We start from the raw sequence: 25,418 nt of genomic DNA, 5'->3' as shown, positions 1-25,418 counted from the left end.
TGTAACAGTGAGGCTCAAGGGAAAATATCTGTATTTTCGATGAGGGTAAAAAAAAACCCTCACAAAACAAACTCACAAAAAGTTCCACCCCAGTGAACCCCCTCCACTGATAAATAAAAAACAGTCCCTTAACCACTAAAAAAGCTACTGTGAATGTGCTTAACCTTTTAACACCTGGATCAACATCAGTTTTCTTGTAATGTCTTCAGATGGCTCTCACAGGCATCTAAACCTCTGAAACCCCTTAGAAAATTGGTTTAAATCATTTTTTTTTTAATTTTGGAAAAAAGGCAATGAGCAAATTTGAACGAAATGTCCTGCAAATGGCAAAAACTATGATATAAAGGTATAAGGGGATTCTATAATATTATTATTATTTTAGCACTTTCGTAAGGTCATTTTCATATTTGTTTTACTTTTTTGTTGTTGCTTATTTTCAGGTAATTTTCTTGTAATTTTTTTGTAGATTTCTTGCTAATTTTTTGGCCATTTTCTAAGTTGCTCATTGCCTTCCTACTTGCATGCCTTTGAAAGAAATCAAACCAATTTGCTCATGTTTTAAAGACTTAAATGCTAGTGAAAGGTGTCTGAATGCAACCCAAGAGAAGTGATGTCAGTCCAAGTGGTAAAGGGTTAAACTGCAGCCCAACTACTAGTTAAACTAATAATTGCAACATAATTACCCTCCAACACTGCAATCAACAAAATGTTGCGTTAGACTGGAGTGAGTGCGTCCTCTCCACCACAGTAAGTGGTTTTGTGGTGCCATCTAGAGGACCAGAGCCTCGTGCAGCTGTGCGCCTGCAGGGGGCGCTGTTCAACAAGTTACCCATTGATCAGAGAGCACAGCCTCCTCTGGCACCGGAACCAGGAAGCTTTAAAAGCAACATGACATAAAACCAAGCCAGTGATGTTGTGTAACTGCTGGTTGTGTAAGTAATTTCTGTCATTGTCGCTTAGATGCTCGGTTTGACGTACCAGACAACCGACAACGAAGTAATGTTACCCGCCTATCGTTTGTGTCCGTGTGTGTTGGTTAATTCAGACTGAGCGGCTGCTGGTCGCCGATATAGCTGATGATGCTCGGCTAACTGTTAGCTTAGCAGGCTAGCCTAGCCACGTAAACAATGGACAGCTGTGAGAGACCTAAATGTCTCTAACTGAACTGAAATGTGTGTGTTTCAACAGTCGACCTAACTTAATGTAGTATTCCCCTCTACTAGAGCAGGTATTTGACATTTTTATTTCATTTTAAGACGCTAACTGTAATTATTTTACAGAATAATTAGCTTGAATCAGTTAGCTGTTATACAAGTTAACATTACTGCTATTGACAGCTAATTAAGTCCGGTAGTTAATGTAAGAACCTTAGGTACAAAATTACGTCAATCCGCAATAACGAAACTTTTATTTTTATTATTTTATGCTAAATTGCACAAGGTTCAATTTATACTGTTATTTTAAAGAGAGATTGTTAAACAATTAATCAAAAGGAAAAAGACTGATCTATAAAGTAACACAAAATATACAGGGAAACAAAAAAAAACTATATACAGAGGGGTGTCAGTAATTCAACTAAAAAGAAGAATATTGAAATCTTCACAAATTTCATTTATTTTCACTGCTGTACTAGTCCTCCCATGTATTTTTTTCTATGTAGTGTCTGATTTCTATCAATAATAACATCAAAGCCAGGGTTTAGAAGATGCATTCATGGTGTGTTTGACATTTGAATGACACACTGACTCTGTTTGCAGCTGCATCACCATGCCTGTAGACGGTTCAGAGGACCAGGTGCCCTCCTCTCTCTCCAGCCCTGCCAGTGCTGCTCTCACCCCTGGAGGGACAGAGGAGGATGGGGCCACAGGGGGATCAGCAGTCTGCTCTTTCCCTGAAAACAGTCAGGGCACTGAGGCTGCTTCAGCTTATCCTGTCAGCACAGGACCTGGAGAGGGCAACAGTGGTAAGCTATGCCACTCTTGCATTAAAAGAAAATAAAAGAAATTTGGGAGTAACATTATAGATAGCTTTGACTTGTCAAACTGATCCATGAGTAACTAAGAAAGTCATGGCTGTATCTCACACTCTCATGTATCGTCATCTGTGGTGCGGTGCAGGTGGTAAGAGGTCAGGAGCACTACTGCAGATCAACCGACAGCGCATCCAAGCAGCATCTGCCAGTTCAGGGGCTGATGAACTTGGTGAACTCGGTGTGGCTGTGTATGACCAGGATGTCCTTGAGCAAGGTGTCCTGCAGCAAGTGGACGAGGCTATCCAGGAGGCCAGTCATGCTGCTGCCAAAGCTGAGGCAGAGAAGGAATACCACTCTGTGCTCGATGATGTCAGGTAAATGACAATAACAGTAAATATTCAGAGCTCTGAGATGGTTTTCCTGAGTTTTCCACTTGCCAGAATGATGTGTGTTGTGAATGTTGTGACAGTCCTTTGATCTCACTCTTCATGTTTTGTTATGATGTAAGGAATTTTTTGTTAAATTAAATCATAAGATTGGTTTGAGATATGTTTTTATGTTATTGTTTTTTAATTCCTTTAGAGATCATTTTGTTTAGTAGCAGTGGAAACGTGTAATGATCATTCTGTTCCTCCAAGACTTATCTACAGTAGCATTTTTGACTTAGGATCAGATTCTGATAAAAGACTAAATCGATTTTTAATAAGTGCAACCAGGTCCTCTGCTATCTTCACATGTCTTTATGATTTCAAAATAACAACAAACCTTAAAGGGGCTGATAAATCTTCCTCTGATTTCTCACGGTGTGTTTCAGGTCTGTCACAGCATCTCTGAAACAAATCAACAAGATTATCGAGCAGCTGTCTCCCTACGCTGCCTCCAGCAAAGATATCAGCAGGAAGATTGAATCTGTCAAACGACAGAAAGAAAATAAGGTAAAAGACTAAATATGACTAACCTTTAAATTAAAACTGTATGTTTTACACGACAAAGTGAAATTAAATACTTATCGTGACTGTTGTAATGATGACATTCAGGAGAAACAGCTGAAGAAAGTCAAAGCCAAACAAAAGCGACTTCAGGCCATTCTGGGAGGAGAGGGTGCAGAAAGGGTGGAGGCTGAGCTCCTGGCCGAGGATGATGAAGAAGAAGGTAAGGTGTCTTTTAACCTTTGATTAATTTTCAATTTATTTACTACAAGTATTGTCCACCTAGTAATGGGGGGGATCAGTACTGGGTCACATAAAGCAAAAAAGTGCTTGTTCCCTGTTTTCTATAGATAATGTGAAACCAGGGTCATGTTCATCACTGTCCAAAGTGAAACAAAACAAAGCAGAAATAGAAACAATGCAAAGCATTCATACCAGTTGCAGTTACGGTGGCCAAGAATGCTATTCTATGGCATTCCTTATTTAGGGAGATGATTGCAAGCAAAGGCTTGAATAGATATTGGAAGGTTAAAAATACACTGCACGATGCAGTAGTGGCTGCAGATGTTCATATATGTTACACATTCAGCAAATATCACCCCTATTAACTTAAAAGATATATCAAATATTCTGAAAGATGTGCATTGTGATCAGACAAATTTCACAAATTTGTGTATAACATTTTTACAACTCTAACTTACCATTTTGTTTAAATGTTAAAATAAAATAGTCTTTCAGATCTGCTTGCTCCTGTTTGTTGGAAATGTTAGAAGTGAAAACCAATACATCTTTTGTGAAAATCTAATATAACCGAGATATAACACACTAAATCATTCCAAACAAACAACATTTTGTTAATGTTCTCTGAAAAAGACAGTTACTTTTGCTACTATAATAACAATTCCCACCAACAATTTGCTGCATTATATCCAGTACATAACCAAGTATGTTTGACATAAATAATATGCTTTGTTTTATTAGAGCTGAACATGAATGGTACAGACACCAACTCGACATCATAGATGGCTTTTAGAGCAACATATTTGAAGAGCGGTGCTACATCCAATTGTGATTCAGTGCCAATTTAACCTTCTAAGAAAATTCATGAAAAGTTGATTTGTTTGTTTATTATGAACAAACAAATCTAAATATAGCTTCATATATAAATGTGTACCGTGGAGTTGTCTCATAAACAAAATCATTGTTTTTTTACACTCAGGGTTTCATACTAAAATGCATTCTGTGCATCCTTCAGGCCTAACAAATGTGTTTAACACATTTCCTTCCTCACAGGGCATAAATGGATAAAAAAAAAAAAAGAGGAAAATGGAAAAAAAGAAAGTAAATAATTAAGAAAGAAAAAGAAAGAAAGAAAGAAAGAGAATCTTTTAAAACCTTGTTGCCCTACATCAGGCATCTTCGTCCACATGTTGGTGCATGAGAGGCAAACAAAATGGGACCTAATTCAAACTGTATCTAACCCTGCCTGATGTGTGTGTTGTACCAGAAGCTGGGCCGTCCACACTGGGCAGCATGCTCATGCCCGCTCAGGAGACCGAATGGGAAGAGCTTATCCGGAAAGGTCACATGACTCCTTTTGGAACACGAATCCCACAGAAGGAGGAAAAAAAGGAGCCCCGAAAAGTGATGCTTGCTGAGAACTCTGCCTTTGACCTGTACTTGGCGGACCAGGCAAAGATGGCTACTGAGAGGAGGAGAGTCCCTCTTCTAAAGAAGAAGAGTAGCTCCAGTCTTAGCCCTGGTGATAAGGCCAAGGGAAAAATTAACATTATTGTTTCCCCTTCCAAGAATAAAAAACTAAAGAAGCGCATGCGAAAGCTCCAGATAACTGCTCTAAAAGCTCATCCTAAGGCTCGGCCCAAGGCTGAGCCACAGCTCCCGAAGCCAAAGAGGAAGGGCCACACTGAAGGAGAGGAGACAGACAGCGAGGAGTCAGAGTACCTGCCCAGTGATGAAGGCATAGATCCTGATCAGGAGGAGAGAGAAGCCATGGAGGAGGGCTTTGGGGAGGACGATGAAGAGGAATATGAATTGAAACCATACAAGAAAAAAAGGGAAGGGAAAGGGAGGAAGAAGGTAATGAAAAAAGAGGAGAGTGAGGAGGAATACTGCCCTGAGAGTTCAGATGAAGAGGAGGAATCCAAGGGTAAAGTCAAGAAAAACAAAGATGATGGAGATGTGGAGTACTACAGACAGAGAATAAGGTATGATCATTTATTTGCTGCTGTGAACTTGCCGAAATTATTGATTTTTTTGCCGTTTGTTTAGAGTTCATGAACGGTAGATTTGTTCTTGGATGCAAAGGGGCCAAAAGTTTGTGTCAGCAAGTCCTCTTCTAAAGAGAATGCATACATCGGGGCCTGTAAATAACATGCTCAAAAAACGCCAGTTTGAGCCTTTAACTTTGCATCACATTTGCGATGGCAATGGTGCAAATGTGCTATTGTTATTCCCTTTAGTTAAGGAGAAAAGCAGTGGCTTTCTGCTGGCTCCATAGTGCAGAAGGAGAGTTAATCCCAGATGAGATTGGCAGCTGTTTCTTGACTAAGCAAATTCACTCCCTGCTCTTCTTCTCTCTCTCTGCTCTCACACTGGCCTAATTATCCTCCTGCACATGGTTTTATACACTCACTCACTCTAATGCTCAAATTAATGGAAGAGCAGCCCTAATGAGATTTCATATTTATAGCTGCCAAATAAATTGTGTTGGCATGTGTCCTTTTTCTACACTACAGTGATTGAATGTCAATTCAACAGCATAGACACGGCATGGATGGTGAGGCTAGCTTATATGAGGAATGATATTATTAGAGCAGGCGGTATTTGTAGTTGGGTGGGGGGTGGAGTGGGGGCAGAAAAGTGTAATTAACTGAACCAATGCTTAGTCTTGACTTAATTAGAGAGTGTGGTCTCCCAGGCCCAGCTAAAGGACCAGTTTTGTGGCAGGGTGACAGGACCAGGCCCAAATGAAGATGGATTCTTATCCTCTCCACCTCACACCTTTCTGGGGAACTCGCACTACTAATTGTCTGTATCAATCTTCATTTGCTGCGCGACGACTGTGCCTCTAACTGCCCTCTCTCCTGCACCATTAAAATTGTTCTCCTTTACATTTCCCTTTTTGCTGTAGATGTTCCACTGCTCAAGGGAAATACCCACAACTCAAAACATTTGCTATCCACACACCTGTGTGGGAAGGTCTTAAAATAAATCTGTTAGTGTGAGAGGTGCAAAGGTGTATCAATCCATCCATTGGCTATACCTGCTTACCCTGTTTAGGGTTGGATGCAGCTGGACCCTTCCCAGTATGCATAGGGTGCATCCTGGGACAGGTCACTTGATAGAGCTGATGTCCAGAGACAGAGAAATCCAACATTAAACTGGATTCGTTCACACTGGATTCAGACTCAAAATTTAGACCAAAATATTATCAAGCAATACTGAAAAAATGACAGCCAACAATGTCAGTTTGAAGATGAAGCAGGTCTTTGTTTTCTGACTTTTAGGTTAGCGAGTTGTTGCCTGTGTTAACTAATATTTCATGAAGCTTAGCCAAGATCTTCAAAGTTAAATAGAGAAATTCTTTTTATCAGAAGTTGTGCTTTATCATCATGTACTCATTCTTGTACTAGGAGATGGAAGCGACAGCGTCTACGAGAAAGGGAGGAGAAGAGAGAAAGAGGTGAGCTTACGGACGACAGTGATGAAGAGTTCGACGAAGGCTTTAAAGTGCCTGGTTTCCTCTGGAAAAAACTTTACAAGTAAGTTCAGCATGAAATATCAAGTGTTATCTTAAATATTTGCACAGTCACTTACAAATGTTTATGACTATCAAATAAAGAAGTGTTACAATTTATGTATGGAAAAAATACCTTCGTACTCTAGTGTCTTGTTTTCAACACACCCTCTGCAATCAGTGTCCTTTTGCCCTGAAATTGTAATGATTAACCATAATTATTTGATCAAGACATCATAAACTTAACTCGCCTACTGGTACTATAGGTCACAAGTATTTATGGTAAGGCTTTTTGTCAGTCTGTTGAATTAAAAACAAAACTTTTAAGAATGCCTAGCAGGGATTGATTAATGCGTGTTTCATAATAAAACCAGATTTAAGTATAAATACAGTGTGATTACCAGCCCCCCCCCTGTCTTGTGTGCACTTTGGTTTACATGTTTTCTTTCATGCACAGGTGTTTTAAGTTTTGTCATATGTGTAAATCACACTGTCAGGTACCAGCAGACAGGTGTGCGGTGGATGTGGGAGCTCCACTGTCAGCAGGCAGGCGGCATCCTTGGAGACGAGATGGGATTGGGTAAAACCATCCAGATTATCAGCTTTCTGGCTGGACTGAGCTACAGCAAACTGAGGACTAGAGGATCCAACTACAGGTACACACACACACACACACACACACACACACACACACACACAAACACACAAACTGTGACCAGAGACTGTGTGTCTGTATGGTATGAATATTTGATTAGAGGGAATTCTGCTTGAGAGTGTTCATCTGAATTATTAAACATGTTTCAATTATCAGACTCTTCACTTTCTTACTGCAGACATCAGAGGAAACACTGACACTCTGATTGTGTGTGTGTTTGAGAGAGCACGTGTAAGAGAAGAGTGAGCGTCCTCATGAACACTTCAAATGAATTTTGGACTCATGAGCAGGTGTGTCACAACACATCAACCATAGAAAATGTGACGCAGTGGTGGTGATAATCTGGTTTTACTGCACAAACACTCATGCATTTAGGAGGTGGATGGTCAATACTCTGTCTACTATAGACGCCCACAAATTGATTGCTTGCAAACTCAATTATGGCCAAGTATCAATAGCTTCCACCAGGCAGAGGTTCATACCAGCCCATTAGTGTATCTTTATGCGTGTGTGTGTCTGTGTTTGACAAAGCTCTTGTAAATCTTAATAGAGGAGCTGAGCATTTGCACCTTTTTAGACTCATTTACAGAGAGTGTATGAAGCTCTGGAGGTAGACGTGCATTATTTTACCTGGACACTCAGCTTCCTCCATTTTTTTTTTTTTACGCCTGAATGCATCACACACTGTACATGCAAGCAAAGCTTATTTTCACTTATTGAAAAGACTTAATTTTCTATGATTTAACATAAAAATTATGACTGTAATTTTCTAATGAAATTTGCTGAGGTTATCCAGATTTAAATGGAGCCCTAAGTTCCCTTGTTGCCCATCTTTAGAGCAGGTTTGTGATTAAACAGTCTTTCACTGTGTGTTTGGTTGTAGGTACGTTGGTCTGGGTCCGACCGTCATTGTGTGCCCAGCTACAGTCATGCATCAGTGGGTGAAGGAGTTTCACACCTGGTGGCCTCCTTTCAGAGTCGCTGTTCTGCATGAAACTGGCTCATACACCAGCAACAAGGTAATTATATGTTCGTGTGTGTTTGATTTTCATATTCATAATTTAGTTAGAAAGTTTTCTACAGGGTCTATTTTTCCTCTGGGGGGCACTAGAGGTCTGTTTATGCAGCATTATCTCCTAACCTTCTCCCCTCTTCACCTCTCTCCTCAAACCATATTAAAGTAGATGCCCTACTTCGATGCTCAAGTTACCAGAGATAGTTAGGAACTGCATTGACTAAAACCTTTACTGATGTGGCTTTGTTTCTCTGTTGCAGCAAAAGCTTATCCCAGAGATTGCATCATGTCATGGCATCGTGATTACCTCATATTCAGCTGTGAGGAATATGCAGGACATCTTGCAGCGATATGATTGGCACTATGTTATACTGGATGAGGGGCATAAGATCAGGAACCCAAATGCTGGAGTTACCACTGCCTGCAAGCAGGTATTTCTTCAAACATATTCATGAAGACACACATTTTAACCACAACATCTGAAGCATGCAATCAGTGGTAATGATTCATACTTACGAATACATTTAAACTTTGCTGAGTTGAATAAGTATTCTATGCCTTATCTAGATTCTCCATCTTAACATTTCGACCTTTAGAATAAGCTATTTACTTCCATTCATTTCTGTACAACAGTTTTTATGAATATATAACATACATTCTCGCTTTCTTCCCCTTAGTTTCGCACTCCCCACAGGTTCATCCTGTCAGGCTCTCCCATGCAGAACAACTTGAAGGAACTGTGGTCTCTGTTTGACTTTGTCTTCCCTGGCAAACTGGGGACATTGCCAGTCTTCATGGAGCAGTTCTCTGTGCCAATCACCATGGGAGGATACAGTAATGCCTCACCTGTACAGGTACTGGAACACACACAAATGCTCAAGTAGGGTTTTTTGTTTTTGTTTGTTTGTTTGTAATTCTTCTCCTCTCTTTTGAAGTATGACGACTAGTAGTGCAATAAATTTAATAAGAAATGTCTTGCCGGGGCAGCCTTTAGCTCACCTGCTAGAGTGTGCGCTCCATGTGCCGAGGCCTTTGTAGTGGCCCGGGTTCAATTCCAGCCTGTGGCCCTTTGCTGCCTCTCTTTCCCACATTTCCTATCATTCTACAGCTGTCCTATCAATAAAAGGAAAAAATCCCCCCAAAAAAAGCTTAGAAAAAAAAGAAATGTATTGCCATTTAAGACTTGGGACATATTTTCAGAAGTTAAAAGCAAAGTGGAAACCAGGTGTAAAGCCAGGTTATATAATGTGATTTCTAGGTGTTGTGTGTAGGATTTGGGGACATCTATTAGTAGAAATGGTTTACAATAATCATAACTACATTTTCATTAGTTTATAGTCAGCTGAAAATTAGAATTGTTGTGTTGTTGTTACCTTAGAGTGAGTCATTAATATCTACATATGGAGCTGGTCCTCTTCCAAACACTGGCTTTACATGGGGCCATTCCTATTTTTGGATTTGTGTTTTGGTCAGTGTTGTTCTTCTACTTGCTTGGCAAGTGGGAGAAGTTTCAGCAGATTCTGCAACCTCACTGCTGCACACTGAACCTTAAAATTGAGTGTTTTAATGTAAATTACAAAGACATTAGTTTCTTTTCCATTATCTACCAAATTAATGGAAGGGGAGAAAAATGATGCATAGTGTACATTCACCAAAAAGTACTTTATTATCCAGCAACCCTATAAGTAAACCTATAGCATAGTGAGGCAGAGATGACAGGCTCAAGTGTCACTTGTCAACACTAGTCACACACATGCATGCAGGCCCAATTTTTGAGAGCTAGATGGAAGCAAGTCAGAAGGAGAGACAGTGGAGCAACAGAGCTATTAAGTGCAGTGCAAGATAATGTAGGCCCATGCAAAGGAACTTCAGTACATCCCCAGTGTGTGTGAGAGAGGGAGAGGCTAAAGTGGAGAGCCAGTGAGCTAAATTGTAGCCCTTTGTCATTAGTGCTCAATCGTTAATAACCCACTGACTGTATGGATTTAATTATTTAAGCTGGCTATTGATGCTTCTTCCGCTGTCGATAATAAAAACCTTTACTAATTATTAATGTTATTAAATGGTCAGAGAGGGCTAAGCTCTGCTGCCTTATCCTTCTCTCGAAATACTCAGAACAACAGATCAGGCCCTCAGCTGATGTTCCTGTGTATGCTCGATGAGATGTATGTAAAAACAGCTGGGGTGGGGCATCTGATGTGGGATCCATTACATACATTTGCATCCCCATGTGAATCCACTCAGCAGCTTGTGCAGAGATCACTTGATCAACTGCTGCCCTCCTCTTCTTCTCCACTCTGGACTCCATTGAGCCCTAAATCCCACCATGTTATTGTCCCCTCCAGCTTTGCAGAGGGTGTCTTTGATCCCTCTGCGGACCCCCAGTGAGTTAATGTTTAAAAGGCTAACTGGCCTTTAGCACTGGGCCTGGATGAGGTGTAGCAGGACATTTGCAGTGTGGGTTGAGACTGAAGCTCCCCCTCTGTTTCCAGTGGAGCTGGCCTGTAGTACTGATGAAAGAAGAGGGCTCCGTCCCTCGAGACCAGCAGCACTCTGATCAATGTTTAATGACTTGTACTGCTGAGAGGGACAGCAACATGAGGGAGGTGATGGGCTAAACAACAATCACGCCTAAGGAAACATCCACACTGACAGGTGTGAGTGTTGATGTCGTTGTTTGACACACTGACCTGGGTGTTGTTTGTTTGTGTTGTTTTTTTCAGGTCCAAACAGCATATAAGTGCGCCTGCGTGCTGAGGGACACCATAAATCCTTACCTGCTCAGAAGAATGAAAGCAGACGTCAAGGCCAACCTCTCCTTACCTGACAAAAACGAACAGGTATTCATCATACTAAGACATTTGACCCTGTTCTGTCTAAGTATTGAACAGCCTCTCACGTCTGGTTCTCTTAACTGGGGAGGTGTTTATCTGATTTGATGTGACTGTATGTGCCACCTGTAAGGAGTATTTGATGAATGTGCATGGCCCTTGTCAGGTGAAGCCAGCTAATAAAGTCCTACTAAAGTAAAAGGAGCAGGTATTCATTAAGGTGGCTGGTCCCTGGTCTGTCCATGCGGCTGACGCTGGTTGACTCCTCAGTCCACTTCAGCTCATTAAGTCGGTCCCTCGGGACAGCAGTGGCTCCAAAAACACGTTGCTTCCCTCTAATTTCTCTTCTCACACACTGCACTTCATCAAAGGGCTGTAAAGCGGATGTTCACTGCTTATTACACACTCTTACACTGTGTGTGTGTGTGTGTGTGTGTGTGTGTGTGTGTGTGTGTGTGTGTGTGTATGTATGTGTGTGTGTGCGTGTGTGTAGGTTCTGTTTTGCAGATTAACAGAGGACCAGCGGCAGGTTTATCAGACCTTCTTAGATTCCAAAGAGGTCTACCAGATACTTAACGGGGACATGCAGGTAAGTCTCTCTTTCATAGTTAGAGTGGGTGTTTGTTTTGTGCTTCTTCCATTTGTGCTTTTTATGTTGACCCACGCTGCATTATAAAGACAAGAAGAGCAAAACTCTCGGTCAAGGAAAAAGACTTCCAGGAACAAGTCTTGCCTTATTCATTATTTAACCTCCTAATTGATGAATATCAGTTCAGCTCTGTCGCTCACAGGCATTTGTGTGTATTTTTATGCACTCTTTTACACTTAAAGAACAACACCTTGAAGTAGCATCAGTGGAATTAAATGTAAATTTTGTTAAACCCCCTAATAGCTTGATTTTAGTGTTCTTTAAGATGCTCTCTTTAAGGAAGCTGCACAGTGTCTTCTCACATTAGCTAGACCCTAGAGAGAGAGACTCGACCATTTATCACCACTGACCAAATGGACGTGGTTGGAGAGCCAGGGGTGACCACAGCAGATTGTGTATACCCCCCCCCCCCCCCCACACACACACACGCACACACACACACACTCACATGCTCTTATAGACATATCCAGTGGTCACTCTCAGTCCATTAACCACCATTACTAATGCAGTGACCGTTGGGCCTTCATCAAGAAACACTGCTGTTATTGTCCGTAAATGAATTATGTAACTAATTCCTGTAGACTAAAGTAAATTTGTTTATTTGTTTAAATGTGCAGCGCTGTAAAATGCTGTGAATCTACAAAGCTTTGTTGTCTTACCATGTGTTTTACCTGGTCTCAACTCTGTGTTCATGAAAGCAACAGTCTGTTTTTAAAAACAAATTGTTCCTTGTTCTTTTTTTTTTCTGTTCAGGTATTCTCAGGTTTGATAGCGCTACGCAAGATCTGCAACCATCCCGACCTTTTCTCAGGTGGCCCCCGGATGTTGAGGGGAATCCCAGAGGACCAGCTAACTAAGGAGGAACACTTTGGCTATTGGAAACGCTCAGGCAAGCTGATAGTTGTGGAATCTCTGCTGCGACTCTGGTCTAAACAGGGCCACAGAGTCCTGCTCTTCACGCAGTCCAGACAGGTGAGGAACAAGTTGTTCTGGCTTTCTATTTTACCCATTAATTGCTTTGCTAAAATAGCAGTTAATATAAAGACCAAGTTTTAAACTTGACAACATAAACATTTCAAATAGGCCCTTTGTATATCCTGTTGAAATGTTTGTTAATGCGGTAGCTGACAAGGAAACTATTAAAGGACAGGACATGATGTCAGGAACAGCGTTCGAAATTTGCATTGGATCCAGAGTTTGGTGCCACTTCGATTGGAGTCAGTGGGGTGTACATGAAAAATCAGGCTTTGACCCATTACATCTTTGTTGTTTCACCTTTGACTGAAAAATCTTCCACAAATTCAAAAAACACACATTACATGATGTATTCTGACATTTTTTAACTAAATGTGCATCTTAATTTTCCTTGTTGTTAGTCTCCGAACAAATCATGACTTTGTCCATCATTATGGGAGAGGAATGGGATGGGCATATCCTCTGGCTCCAATCCAACATTCGAACACTGTCGCTGACATGTCATCAGTGCCAAAAGCTGTTGCCCTAGCAACAACAATGAAATGGCGATGAAATGGTCTATATAATGATCATTTTTAAAATGGCTTGTACCAGCGCACTTCTTTCCAGCTTCAAATTAGGGTTAGGCAGTATATCAATATTACATCCATATTGTGATATGAGACTAAATATTGTCTTAGATTTTAGATATCATAATATCTTATGCAAAGGTTAACTTTTGCTGGTTTTAATGGCTGCGTTGTATTAAAGTGGTGTAATTTTCTGAACTTTTCCAGACTGTTTTAGCTGCTCTATCATCTGCCTTTACCCATCATCATGTCCACAAATCTGATATGAATTTACCTATCAAAAATCTCATTGTTTAAATATTTTGTGAAAGCACCAGTAGTCGGTCTAACAATTTTGTGATAATATTTATTTGATTTTCTCCATATTGCCTGGCCCGCCTATCAAATTAATATTTTAAATTCTCATGCATGCCATTTGTAAGTGTTGTCCCTGCATTTACTGCTGGCTAGCTGTGTGTTTGTGTATGTGTGTGAGAGAAAGAGCGAGAGAGAGCACGTGTATGTGAGTGAAGCCCCAGCTGTTGCAGTCAATACCAATGAGATTATACCTCAGAGGGAACCTGAGACCCTCCCTGTTGGTATCTCTGTCCATGTAATATTAATCTCTCTAATCCTTTTAGAGATAATCCAAACCTCGGCCCCTCTTTTCCTCTCTGTTTTTCTCTGTCTTCTCTCTCTCTGTCTCTCTCCTTTCTTTATCTCCTTTACAGATGTTGGACATCCTGGAGGTATTTGTGACGGAGAATAACTACTCGTACCTGAAAATGGACGGCACTACCACAATAGCTTCCCGACAGCCCCTCATCGCTCGCTACAACGAGGTAAGGATTATTCATCCCTAATGGCTCTAAGTGTTTCCCATGAAAATCCCGTCCTGAGGGACAAAAGGCTTCAGTTGAACCCTGCGCACCCTGAGGTGGAAACACTAATTGATGGCAATCTGTTGGTCAGACTGGATATAACTCAATGTTTCTGTCTTCAGCAGAAATATTTTAGGATTGTTACTGATTAAGCCCTTTGATAATAATAGTATTTTGGAGTTTATTGTGTCAATATTAAATGCAAAGTCTGTCTTTTTCTTCTCTGTAGGAAGAATGAAGTTATCAAAAGTTTAGATTGAGCTATTTGATTTATTTAAATATGCTTTGATCTGAGAGAGCAGGATGTTTTTATTTTACAGTAAATTTGAAGTAAGAAATTTGCTAATGTAATTTTATTTATATTGTTATACGCTAAAGTAATAATCAAAAGGAGTATACACCTGTGGACAAGATGTTCATTAATCTCTGACATTTTTTCTTACAGGACAAATCCATTTTTATCTTCTTGTTGACCACTAAAGTCGGTGGTCTGGGAGTCAATCTGACTGGAGCCAACAGAGTCATCATCTATGACCCAGACTGGAACCCCAGTACCGACACACAGGTTAGACACATACACACACCCAGTCGTTCAAATAAAAACATTTACTAGCTATGTTATTTCTCAGGGATTATTTATTCTGTGTTCATTATTTGCATCTTTAAATTAACTACATTTCCAGCCACGGCTTTTCCTGCTTCTTCCCTATTTTTCTTTTGTTTACTTTAAGCCTAAAAGACATTAACTGTGTTTGAGATAATTTACTTAATCTTTTTTTTTATGTATTGTGTTGTTCATAGGCAAGGGAGCGAGCGTGGAGAATCGGTCAGAAGCAGCAAGTGACGGTCTATAGACTGCTGACTGCAGGGACCATTGAGGAGAAAATCTACCACAGGTCAGAGTGCAGTTTTAATTTTTATGTTAGGCCGTAAGCAGTTCACACACATGCTATTTAGTCACAGAACTCAATTAAAAAGAGGTTTAAAAAAACAGCACTGGCTTTTGTGCTTTCTGTAACGCAGTTTTGCATTTTAGTTATCTTTCAGACGTTAGCGAATATTGGTAATGACATGACTAATTGCTCACATCACTGCCGTATTACTACTTCCTCTATCCCAGTTCTGAGTAATTGAAAAGCTTTCCTGCATTATTAAATGGCCAATCTAGGACTTCTAAACTGTTGCTCTGTTTGGTTTGGGTCTGTAAAGTGCTTTCACAAAGCAAGTTGGATAAAACTGCAGGGATTCTATTTTGATACCTACAGTAGTGCGGTTAACTAATTTTCTCATCCATCAGCCAGACTACTCTGTGGTGACAGATGATCGGGGTTGCCTGCTGAGGTAAAATAACAAATTACACACACAAGTATCTAATTCTGTATTTTGTAATTTAGGCAAATCTTCAAACAGTTTCTGACCAACCGCGTTCTGAAGGACCCCAAACAAAGACGTTTCTTCAAGTCTAACGACATCTATGAGCTCTTCACTCTGTCTGACCCTGATGGGAATCAGGGGACAGAGACAAGTGCCATATTTGCAGGTCTGCGGATTTTCTTATTTTTTGTCCATTTTGCTCTTACGCAAGAAACATTTATTGTATTATCTGAATCTTTTTTTCTCAAGAATAGCTGTGGAGGATTCACCTAACGTGTTTTGTTTTGATTGTCATACAGGTACAGGCTCTGATGTCAAGGCACCCAAGAAACCTTCAAAACCAAGGCCATCACACACGGTAAACCATAGCAGCTATAAACACAAACACTCCTCAGCAAACCAGAATGAAACCGGTACAGACAGCAGACAGTCTGCAACAAACATTCCTGCATTTAGAGACGGAAACAATTCTCCGTGTGTTAAAAACTCTCCGGGTAAACCAAATAGCCCAACAAACGGTCAAAGCATCAACCAAAATGGCCTGGATGCAGAGCCAAATAATTCAGCAAATACACAGCGTACGGGACAAAATAACAGAGACTGGGACGCAGCCAAGCCAGCAGTGAAAAACTCCAACTCATCCAGTTCTCACCAATACAGAGACAAAGACTCTGCTCTGAGTAGCCCACAGAAACACAGGGAAAAGAGGAAACACTGCGACTCGGCTGACTCGGACAAACATAAAAGGCGTAAGCACTCCAAGGATTCTAGGTTTGAAGGCCACCGCATTTCTCACTTGGTGAAGAAAAGGACCTACAAGAGAGCGGACAATGAAGATGAGGCAGAGAAGAAATCAGACGAGTATGTCTTGGCAAAGCTCTTTAAGAAATCTGGTAGGTTTTATTTTTCATAAACCCCATCAGCCTTATGTGACATGATTTATTTACAAAACAATCAGCTTATTTTTTGGCTCTTTTCTTCAGGTATCCACAGTGTGATGCAGCATGACACCATCATGGAGTCCTCCAACCCTGACTATGTTTTAGTGGAGGCTGAAGCCAACAGGGTGGCTAAAGACGCCCTGAAAGCACTTAAAATTTCTCGCCAGCAGTGCAGGCTGGCCTTCAATAGACCCCCTCCTCCACCTGCAAGGTATACAGTCTAATACTGAGACACCGCGGTTGTTAAAAGCTCCATTAATGTGAATCAAACAAATAAGTTTTTCCCTTGTTTGCTCTCTCAGGAAACGGTTTGGACAAAAGAATAATTCTTTTCTAGTCGCACCTTCTGTTCAATCTGTCCCCACTCCAAGCAAGTGCAAGGTAACAGCAGTGTTATTATTAACATGTAGCAGTTATTTTTAATTTTTGATGCAATTTTGTGTAAATGCATCTGTTTCTCTCCTTAGGATGCTGCTATTGTAAAGAAGAGTATGTCAAAGAAGCCAGGTTCAGGAGCTCATTTCAGTGGGGAGGGGATAGAAAGTGACTCAACCTCCGCCCCGCTCTCCTCCTCCTCCCTGCTGGCCAAGATGAAAGCCCGCAATCACCTCAGCGTGCCCTCCAGCCAAAGAGAAGAAGCAGAAGAAGAGGAGGGTGGCTCTGGAGCTCCAGGAACGAGCTCCCCTCCAGCTCCGCCCACCGAGCACGACGAGCTGCTGGTGGATGTGCGCAACTTCATAGCCTTCCAGGCAAATGTGGACGGACAGGCCACTACACAGGAAGTGCTTGAGTATTTCAAACCAAGACTGACGGAGAAACAGGCGCCTGTCTTTAGAGAGCTGCTCAGGAGCATCTGTGATTTCCACAGGGCTTCTGGTCAGGAGGGCGTGTGGAGACTGAAGGAGAGCTTCCGCTGAGTGAAACACAAATGAAAGTGGAAACCAAACTGTGATGCAGATTTGAGTCCTTGTCAGTTGTGACTGTCGAGTTCAAGCAAATAATATTGTTTTGTTAACTGTTTTTTTTTTTGTCCTTTTAGTTTTATTCTGTCAAATTTAGATGTCTGTCTGCTAAAAATACATCGACCTCAGTAGATCAGAAGGTATAATTTTGCATCCGTATAGTTTGGTATTGAAAGATCATAACATAGGAAAGCCATTTTAGCTGATAAACTAATTTTATTAATTTCGGTTAAGTCTTAAAGGACTGTTGTTGCAATGTTGGTTTGAGATTTGTGCTTGTTCACACATTATTGCAGCTGCTTCTGTTCCGTTTATTGTTTGTTACTGGTTATACTTGAATTCACTTGTTTTGTATTTACCTGTTACCTCAGAGATGCGTGCGATTTGTTTTAAATTCACTGCTAATTTATCAGACTCACACGTGTAACATTTTGCAATATGCCTCTTTGAAATACACTAGGGTAGTAGTATGTCATGTGTATTTATGAACAAATTACCATAGGATTTGGACGGTTTTTAAATACTGACTTTTCTTAAGCTGGGACCTAACTCAAGTTATTTGGGGGAAATTTGGCAAGAATTTAGCTGCCATGTTTTATAAAAAAAAAAAAATAAAAGTATAGTGATGCACTGTAAAATGTAATTGTATTTAATAATCCTTGTTAACTGTTGGTTTTCTTCCCCTGTAGGTATTTAAACAGGATTGCAATATAAGAAGACCTACTGAATGTCTGAGACAATGTAAAAAAAAAAAGTAATTGCATTATTAAGTATATGATCAGACTGTGAATACAGGGTGATGAGCAAAAAATTAGTTTTGTGATACAGTTCTCAAAATAATGGTTGATGTGCAGACATTGGATATATCAAATTGAAATATGATTTAAGCTCACTTTTGGAGAGAAAGCATAACTGAGTTTTATGTGCGTTGAAGTGTGGTGCTGACCATGGTCCTGAAATGAAATCCAATACAAAACCGGAGAAATCTGCCAAACCCAGTTAAAGTTAACTTTTAAAAGTGTTCCTAACCAGTGAATATGAGAGAGTGTGATTTCATTAAGTCACTTAACCATCAGAGGCTGGAGAGGAAAGCCGCTGACAGGAAGCAGACACACACTTCAGGCCTGCACTCTTGTCAGAGTTGTCTAGACCAAATATTGGGATAAAGTTATCAACCGTTATTTGATTTCAATTTTCTCCACGCACCTCGCCGAGGTCATAATAACAACTTTATTTTCAGTGGTGCATAAATTAATTACGCGCATTTAATAACTAAAATATCATTATATTCCCCCTTTAATAACATAAACGCTGCACGCCAGGGAAACCCTTAATAGCGCGGGGCCCTGTAACTGGCCATTATCCGCCTGTAATGATATTACAGAACCAATTACGCGCCATTAGAAGGGATTTTCTGCACTTTATGTGGTTTAGTCCAATCCCGCACTCCTCTTCTAAATTTCAGCTGCTTCTCGAAGCCTCATTTTGCCTCCACCTCAGAGACGCATGGCGTCTGCGCTCTGCCGTCCCAGATGCGCTTTAAAACTAATTGAAAGGGTCCCGCAGCAGATCATTTATCTGAGGAAGCGAAATAAATCGCAGGACCCCTTGCTGTGAACAAAATCAAAAATTTGGCCTTGTGAGTGTTCTACATGCGCAACCCCTTGTAAAGTGGACCCCCTAACACACCCTGACGAGCAATTAACCCACCCGACAGTCAATCTAAAACCCAAAAGCAGTCATCCTCCTTTTTTTAATATATGAAAGAACCAAATAAAAAGTGCAGCGGGTATGTGTGCATGTTTATGGTTAGGGAATATGCTTGACTCTGGAATAACAATCACTTGTGATGAATTTTTTTGGCACCAGAGCAGAGCTGCCGTTTGCCACCCTGGGTATATCTCCCCTCTCTCCCTCTGTCTGTCTTTCTGTCTCTCTCTGACACACACACACACACGCACACACACACGCACTCACACACTCACCAGGGGTTGGGGGTGAGAGAGACAAAGCCGTGATAATCCGATTAGGACCAATTAGGCGTGAGATTCTGCGACACTAGCTGAAAGCCTTAACACTCTGTAGACAGTTATACAGTTATAGAGACATCTGGACACTCCCAGAGAGAGACTCTGTGTGTGTGTGTGTGTGTGTGTGTGTGTGTGTGTGTGTGTAGGAGAGAGAGAGAAAAAGAGACGGGGGGTGAGAGAGAGAGAGAGAGAGAGAGAGATGTGGACACTCCCAGACACAGAGTCAGAGAGTCAGTGGAAGTGCAGCAGCCACTTCTCTCCAGAGCGGGAAGTCACTCACATCAGCATCCTCACTGCAGGTAGGATGCTCTCTCACACCAACTTTGAATCTATTCAAGACTCGCACGAATCATCCTCCGTCCAACTCGATTTAACGTGTTCATTTTTACACTACAGATCTGAATTGCACGGTTAAAGCATTGGACTGAAACTTTTGTCTCTGTTCCAGGTTCGCAGCTCGGAGACGCGCCAGGATGTTTTACTTTCACTGTCCGCCTCAGCTGGACGGAGAGTGCTGTCGCTCCAACACATGTAAGTTTTCTCTTGTGCATTTTTACAAAATCGTTTTCAGCTGATTTCATTCAGTTATTTCTTATGTCTCTCTTAAAACCGGAGTCTAAAAAGTTTTTGTGATGTTCAGGCTGCGCACTGGCGCGCACAAAGTGTGTGTTGTTGGAGCTCAGAGAATATAGGCCTGAGCTGTTTCCTTTTTCTATTTTTTTTCACGTTTATCTTCGGTTAATTATGAAAATAACAAAAGTCTATAAAAGAGATTTTTTTTTTAATTCTGTGATATATTAAGATATTTTAGTGATCGACACAACAATAAGAAAACAGATATTTTCCATCTTTCAAAATTCGCTTGGTGCATCTCCATAAACATCTAATTGAGCGATTTTTTTTTTTTTTTTTACCGCAAACGCAAAGGTGGATTTAAAGGGTTACGTCTGATTTTCCCTCTGCTATGTCAATCTGCTGGCGAATTTGGTGAAAAGCGCTAGTGGTTTGGCCCCGGGGCAGAGGGGGCGTTTTGTCCCGGGCACAGATGTTGGGTGTCATGGCTCTTAGTCCGTCATGGTTCCCCTCAGACACCCAGCATAAATGTTTGATGCAACTAATGGAAATATAAAATGTGCCAGAGATCTTGTCTGCTTCAGCCAATATTTATCGTTTTTTCTGTATTTCCATTTTTTATATTGAAGTTTTCTCTCGTTTGGACACATTAAATGGATTAATTTAATACAAAAATAGAATTATTAACCTTATTTCATTAAGTGACTGAATTCTTTCTGATAAACTTTTTTTCCCCACAGTGAATTCAAGCGGCTTTGGCAACCACGCCCCGGCTGATTTTGATGATGGATTTCTACGTAGAAAACAGCGCAGAAACAGAACAACATTTACTTTGCAACAGGTAAATTTTCTATGACAAAAATATCCCGTATAATAAATATAATGGAGCTTAACTTAAAACAAAGCAGACACAGGGCACGAAAAAGAAAAAAAAACACTTGGGGAAAGTTTTTCAAAATAAATGACTGGCAGACAGTTGTGCCTTTTTATCTATTACAGACAAGACCTTTTTAATTGTTTTGATGCGATAATTGTAAAGTTTTAGGATTGTTTCAAATGGAGATTTAAAAAATAAAAGATTCGAAAACCTCTTAAAATTAATATGTATTGTCTTTTAAAGATCATGTGTGGGCATAACTGTAAATTGCCATCTTTTGCATGCAGGTAATTTTATGGTAGTCCAAAGTTTAACTCAATTTTAGGCTACTTTTAAATCTAATTTTATCCCTGGTAAATCAGCGAGTACATTTTTAACCATCATAGATCTGATGATAACATTAAGAAAAGAAAGAAAGAAAGAATACACAGAAAAGGTAAAAATACATAGACTAAATCAGCTCAATCAACTTATTCAAAGTCGTAACTGGTGTTTTGTGTCCATGCAGTTGGAGGCGTTGGAGGCCGTCTTCGCTCAGACTCACTACCCGGACGTGTTCACCCGGGAGGAACTGGCCATGAAGATCAACCTGACCGAGGCCAGGGTGCAGGTAAGCTGCAGCGGCGTAATGTGTCCTGGGCACGTTTGACCATGCAGGAGAGGGTAAATTAAGCCACTCTGTCATTCCGGCGATGCACTTTAATAACATCAACATAATGGTGAATATTAGATTAGCTTGATTAATCGGTCATTCATAATTAACCAGCGATAATGTTCCTCACTAATTTGTCCGCGTCTCAAAGGTAGGAATACATCATCCGTGCAGATCCTTTACGCAGACAGAAAACGATATGTGCTTTAAGGAAAAAAAGGGCAAAGCTTGCAGCTTCCAAAAATCTCTCTCTTTTTTCAAACACACACTTAAAAGCACAAACACACTCCAAAAAAAGAAAGAAAAGAAAAGAAAAAGCCACACACACGCACCTTAAATTTGGCAATTTATATTCCGGTCCTGCCCTGCACATATGCGCGGTTATAAACTTGGCCAGATGTAATTAAGTTATGTGTCCTGTATGTAATTTCCTGCATTCCAGATTTGCTTTTGGGTTTTGTTGTGCGCACAGATCTAATTGTGGGAAATATAATAGTTTGCCTTTTGTTCCCCAGGGTCATCTTACTATCGCTTAAACCCAATGGCGGGGTTGATAATGGAATCCAGCGCTGTAAATTAGGGATTGTAAACAAATTATTCCCCTCCTAATCCGATTACCACATTCCTATTATTAAATCTGAACATGAATCCACCGCAGTATGCAGGGATATTAAACTTACATTATTATTAGAAAATAAATTTCCTTTCTGTTGTAGTGTTATTGCCCCCCTTTTTGTAAAGTGTCAATGGGCCTCCCCCGCATTAAGAGCACGCTGCAAATTGAGATTAATGGAGCAATTATAGCCCATTCAGAGACGGGTGTGTGTGTGTGGGGGGGGGCGCGACTTCTAGCTGGAAGGTGCAGGGGTGAGATAAGTCCATTGGTTGTATTGTTGTCCTGCCACCAAAATGTTGTCCTTTCTTTATGCCGAATGAATGCATGTGTTTTGTTTGGCTGTTGACATCATTTATACCTCCGGTACAATAGGGAGGGATGCAGAGCACATGCACACAGACTCTAACCTCCATTCACACATCATGATTAATGCCTGCTAGAACCAAGTCCTAATCGAATCTGATGTTGTCAAACAATCACTAAATAGGGAAATAAACGACTTCATCATAGCTGCCTCTCTCTCGGGCAGCACAACTGTCAGTGGGAAGTCATTAAAATATGATAATGAAAAATTGCTCAATTAAATGTTGTTATAGGCAGTGACCTTCATTCGATTAAGATACCAGAACTTGGCTATATGTTCTCAGCTGTGTGGATGGTGAAGTTTTGGGGGGATAAGTGCGGGACTGTGGGAAATTGGAGCACTGAAGTGACACAGTGAAACATCTCTTGATATACAAGACAAATCAAAGCAAACAGAGCATTTTCTACAAGATAGAGAAACATAACATGTGAGCTTTAAGTTTGCATTTGTTCATCTGTGAAATTAATATGCAAGATAAATGAAGAAGAATCAATTTGGCATGGATAAAAAGCTGCATTCAATGAATAAAATAAATGGATGCTGATGTGTCAGCCATTTTCCAGTTTTAATTGGTGATTTAATTTAATTGTCTTTCCTTTATTTTATTTTTTTTTAATGCAGGTTTGGTTTCAGAACCGCAGAGCAAAGTGGAGGAAGACGGAGCGAGGGAGCGCAGACCCTGAAGGAGGGAAAGAGCAGATGAGTGACAGCACCACTCCTCCATCTCGCAGCATCAACTCTCAGTCCCCAGTGGACCACAGCAGGAAGCAGAAAGAACCGCTGGAGATGCAACAGAGGTGAGAAAAGACGGATGACTGTTGCAGCTGTTACTGTTTGGAAACAGCAGTGTATCAATAGCAGGAAGGTTGCTGGTCCGATTTGCAGGTGATTGAAATAAAAAGGAAGCAATATCATTTCCATCAAAACTCTGACAGCCTGCTAGACCATTTCTGTAGGTTACACGGTGTCCTTAATGAACTCTTCCAATTAAACTGATTATGAAATAAAGCCGCAGAAAAAAGCAGCTCTGCAGTGCACATCGCAGTTAGAAAAAAGTTGCAAAATCGTTGTAGATACTTACAGAAATGAATGTGTACACTCTTCTTTAGATCATTAGATACATGATGTCTATTTTCTCCAGTATCAACAGGACAGTGGGTCCAAGTGGTCCGTTCTTCCCATCTTGTATACCAGGCACACTCCTCAACTCTGCCACTTACGCCCAGGCCCTCTCACAGGTCGCCACTCTGAAAGGTAAAAACGATTTCCATTAACTGGTAAATAGAGATGGTGCTCATGATGATGTGATGATTCCAGTAGTGTCAGCGCACATCTTTCTGTTGCTATCTTCAGGTAATGGCTTGTGCTCCTGCTGTGTCTCTGACCCCATGGGCTTGTCCTTCTTGCCGCCCTATGGTTGTCAGGGCAACCGCACAGCCAGCGTGGCTGCCCTGCGCATGAAGGCCCGCGAGCACTCGGAGGCCGTGCTGCAGTCTGCCAACCTACTCAGTGCAGCCACCGCACCCGGCACCAGCGTGGGTGTCCTGTCTGGAGTCGGCATGGGCGCAGCTGGGGTGGCCAGGCCCACGGTGGGTTCTGCCATTGAGGTGCCCGTCACTGTGGGAAGAGGCGGGGACAGCTCGAGTCCCAGCCCGGCCACTAAGGTCCCAGTCCTGGGCAGCAGTCCCGACAAAAACCCTCACTGCTCCAAGGAACCACTGGAGAAAAAATGAAGCGCTGGACTTAAACGTGGATACCGATACTCTAAATCTGTGTGATCGTGCCTGTTATTACTCTACTCTGGTCCTATGAGCAACTAAGCACAACTACTGACTGACTTCAGCCTGGGAAAGACTTTACTGATATCACAATGTATGGATGCAAACATTAAAATATTTATTTGACCGTAAATTATTATTGTTTGTGAGAATATTTGGGGTCTCGTTATCCCCATAGAAGCACAAATGTGGTTTTGGATCTATATCTGTCTTCACGCACTCTTGGACTCTATTTGATGGACTAACATAGATACAACATGTGTGCAACAAAAAACTATTTGATAATGTGAATTTACGTAACCCTGATACACTTCCTCTCGTTTTCATGAAGAGGGCAGATGCTTACATTGTGAATGTTAATGCATGTAAACTGTAAGTGTAGATCTGATGGCAGGACGGTGAGGATTTTGGAGGATTTTGGCAATATAATGTTTATGCCATAAGCTCATTAATGGGCTCAAACAATCTCATTCTATCGATTTTTAAAGTGAAAGTGCACTTTAATATTAATCAGCCATTTTACAGTGTAAATGTGTACATGTGCCAGAATACAGTATGTTCATGTGAAGCAGTGACAGAGTGGCGGTTGTCCCTTCCACTCTGTTAGCACATCTGTAGCGCCAGCAGACAGGGAACACACCAGTCCTGTTGTGACATGTTCTTTAAAACAATTAAAGATGTAGTCGCTCATGTTCCTCTCCTGTTGCCTCGCGCTCCAGCCATCTGTTCTGATACATTATTTATCAGTTTCCCTTAAAGCTGGGAGAGAAGAGCAATCGTGACTCTTATTATTTATTTACTTTTAGGAACGCTCTTCCTCTCTCTGAGCATTTTTTAATAAACCCCGTTAAACATGATATACGCTATTTATTAATGTTGAATTTACTTCTTTTTTTTTTAAAGTCATCTCTCATCACCTCAGGGCTATTCACACAGCAGTTTATCACATGCAATACATTTGATGATTTATTATCCCCAAATATCTCTCTTCCTCACTAGAATGACTCTTGAATAAAGGATCAGCTGATCAGATTGCAAA

The 25,418-nt window shown here is 40.9% G+C and overlaps 2 protein-coding genes across 4 annotated transcripts; both read left to right on the top strand.

Annotated features, from left to right (window-relative positions):
- The first annotated feature begins 871 nt into the window (after positions 1–871).
- Positions 872–17,818, top strand: ercc6 (excision repair cross-complementation group 6). Of its 3 annotated transcripts, none has more exons than XM_042502211.1 (22): positions 872–932; positions 1,758–1,963; positions 2,118–2,346; positions 2,787–2,907; positions 3,010–3,124; positions 4,412–5,126; positions 6,555–6,683; positions 7,156–7,314; positions 8,197–8,332; positions 8,589–8,759; positions 9,006–9,182; positions 11,052–11,168; positions 11,653–11,748; positions 12,562–12,780; positions 14,063–14,173; positions 14,658–14,777; positions 15,014–15,108; positions 15,607–15,752; positions 15,886–16,479; positions 16,570–16,738; positions 16,830–16,908; positions 16,995–17,818. In XM_042502211.1, exons 2-22 carry the CDS (start codon positions 1,768–1,770, stop codon positions 17,442–17,444), a joined length of 4,344 nt encoding a protein of 1,447 aa, XP_042358145.1. In that variant the 5' UTR covers positions 872–932; positions 1,758–1,767; the 3' UTR covers positions 17,445–17,818. The 3 variants fall into 3 exon arrangements, with proteins under 3 accessions (XP_042358145.1, XP_042358143.1, XP_042358144.1); XM_042502209.1 differs by having other exon boundaries at positions 4,409–5,126; XM_042502210.1 differs by lacking the exon at positions 872–932 and having other exon boundaries at positions 1,746–1,963; positions 4,409–5,126.
- A 2,174-nt stretch (positions 17,819–19,992) lies between these two features.
- Positions 19,993–24,401, top strand: drgx (dorsal root ganglia homeobox). Its single transcript, XM_042501595.1, has 6 exons — positions 19,993–20,050; positions 20,833–20,933; positions 21,478–21,579; positions 23,223–23,398; positions 23,743–23,855; positions 23,955–24,401. The coding sequence occupies exons 1-6, from the start codon at positions 19,993–19,995 to the stop codon at positions 24,332–24,334; spliced, it is 930 nt and encodes a 309-aa protein (XP_042357529.1). The 3' UTR covers positions 24,335–24,401.
- The last annotated feature ends 1,017 nt before the right edge of the window (positions 24,402–25,418 follow it).

The sequence above is a fragment of the Plectropomus leopardus genome, chromosome 15, assembly GCF_008729295.1.
Source record: "Plectropomus leopardus isolate mb chromosome 15, YSFRI_Pleo_2.0, whole genome shotgun sequence".
Lineage (NCBI taxonomy): Eukaryota > Metazoa > Chordata > Actinopteri > Perciformes > Serranidae > Plectropomus > Plectropomus leopardus.
Note: the sequence above shows the minus strand (reverse complement) of the source record. Positions and strands in the feature narration are given on the sequence as shown.

Coding starts and splice junctions, on each gene's coding strand:
- ercc6 (XM_042502209.1), top strand. CDS start 1,768: ATGCCTGTAGACGGTTCAGAGGACCAGGTGCCCTCCTCTCTCTCCAGC. Junction 11,749..12,561: donor TACTTAACGGGGACATGCAG/GTAAGTCTCTCT, acceptor TTTTCTGTTCAG/GTATTCTCAGGTTTGATAGC. Junction 15,753..15,885: donor GACAAGTGCCATATTTGCAG/GTCTGCGGATTT, acceptor ATTGTCATACAG/GTACAGGCTCTGATGTCAAG.
- drgx (XM_042501595.1), top strand. CDS start 19,993: ATGTTTTACTTTCACTGTCCGCCTCAGCTGGACGGAGAGTGCTGTCGC. Junction 20,051..20,832: donor GTGCTGTCGCTCCAACACAT/GTAAGTTTTCTC, acceptor TTTTCCCCACAG/TGAATTCAAGCGGCTTTGGC. Junction 23,856..23,954: donor ACAGGTCGCCACTCTGAAAG/GTAAAAACGATT, acceptor TGCTATCTTCAG/GTAATGGCTTGTGCTCCTGC.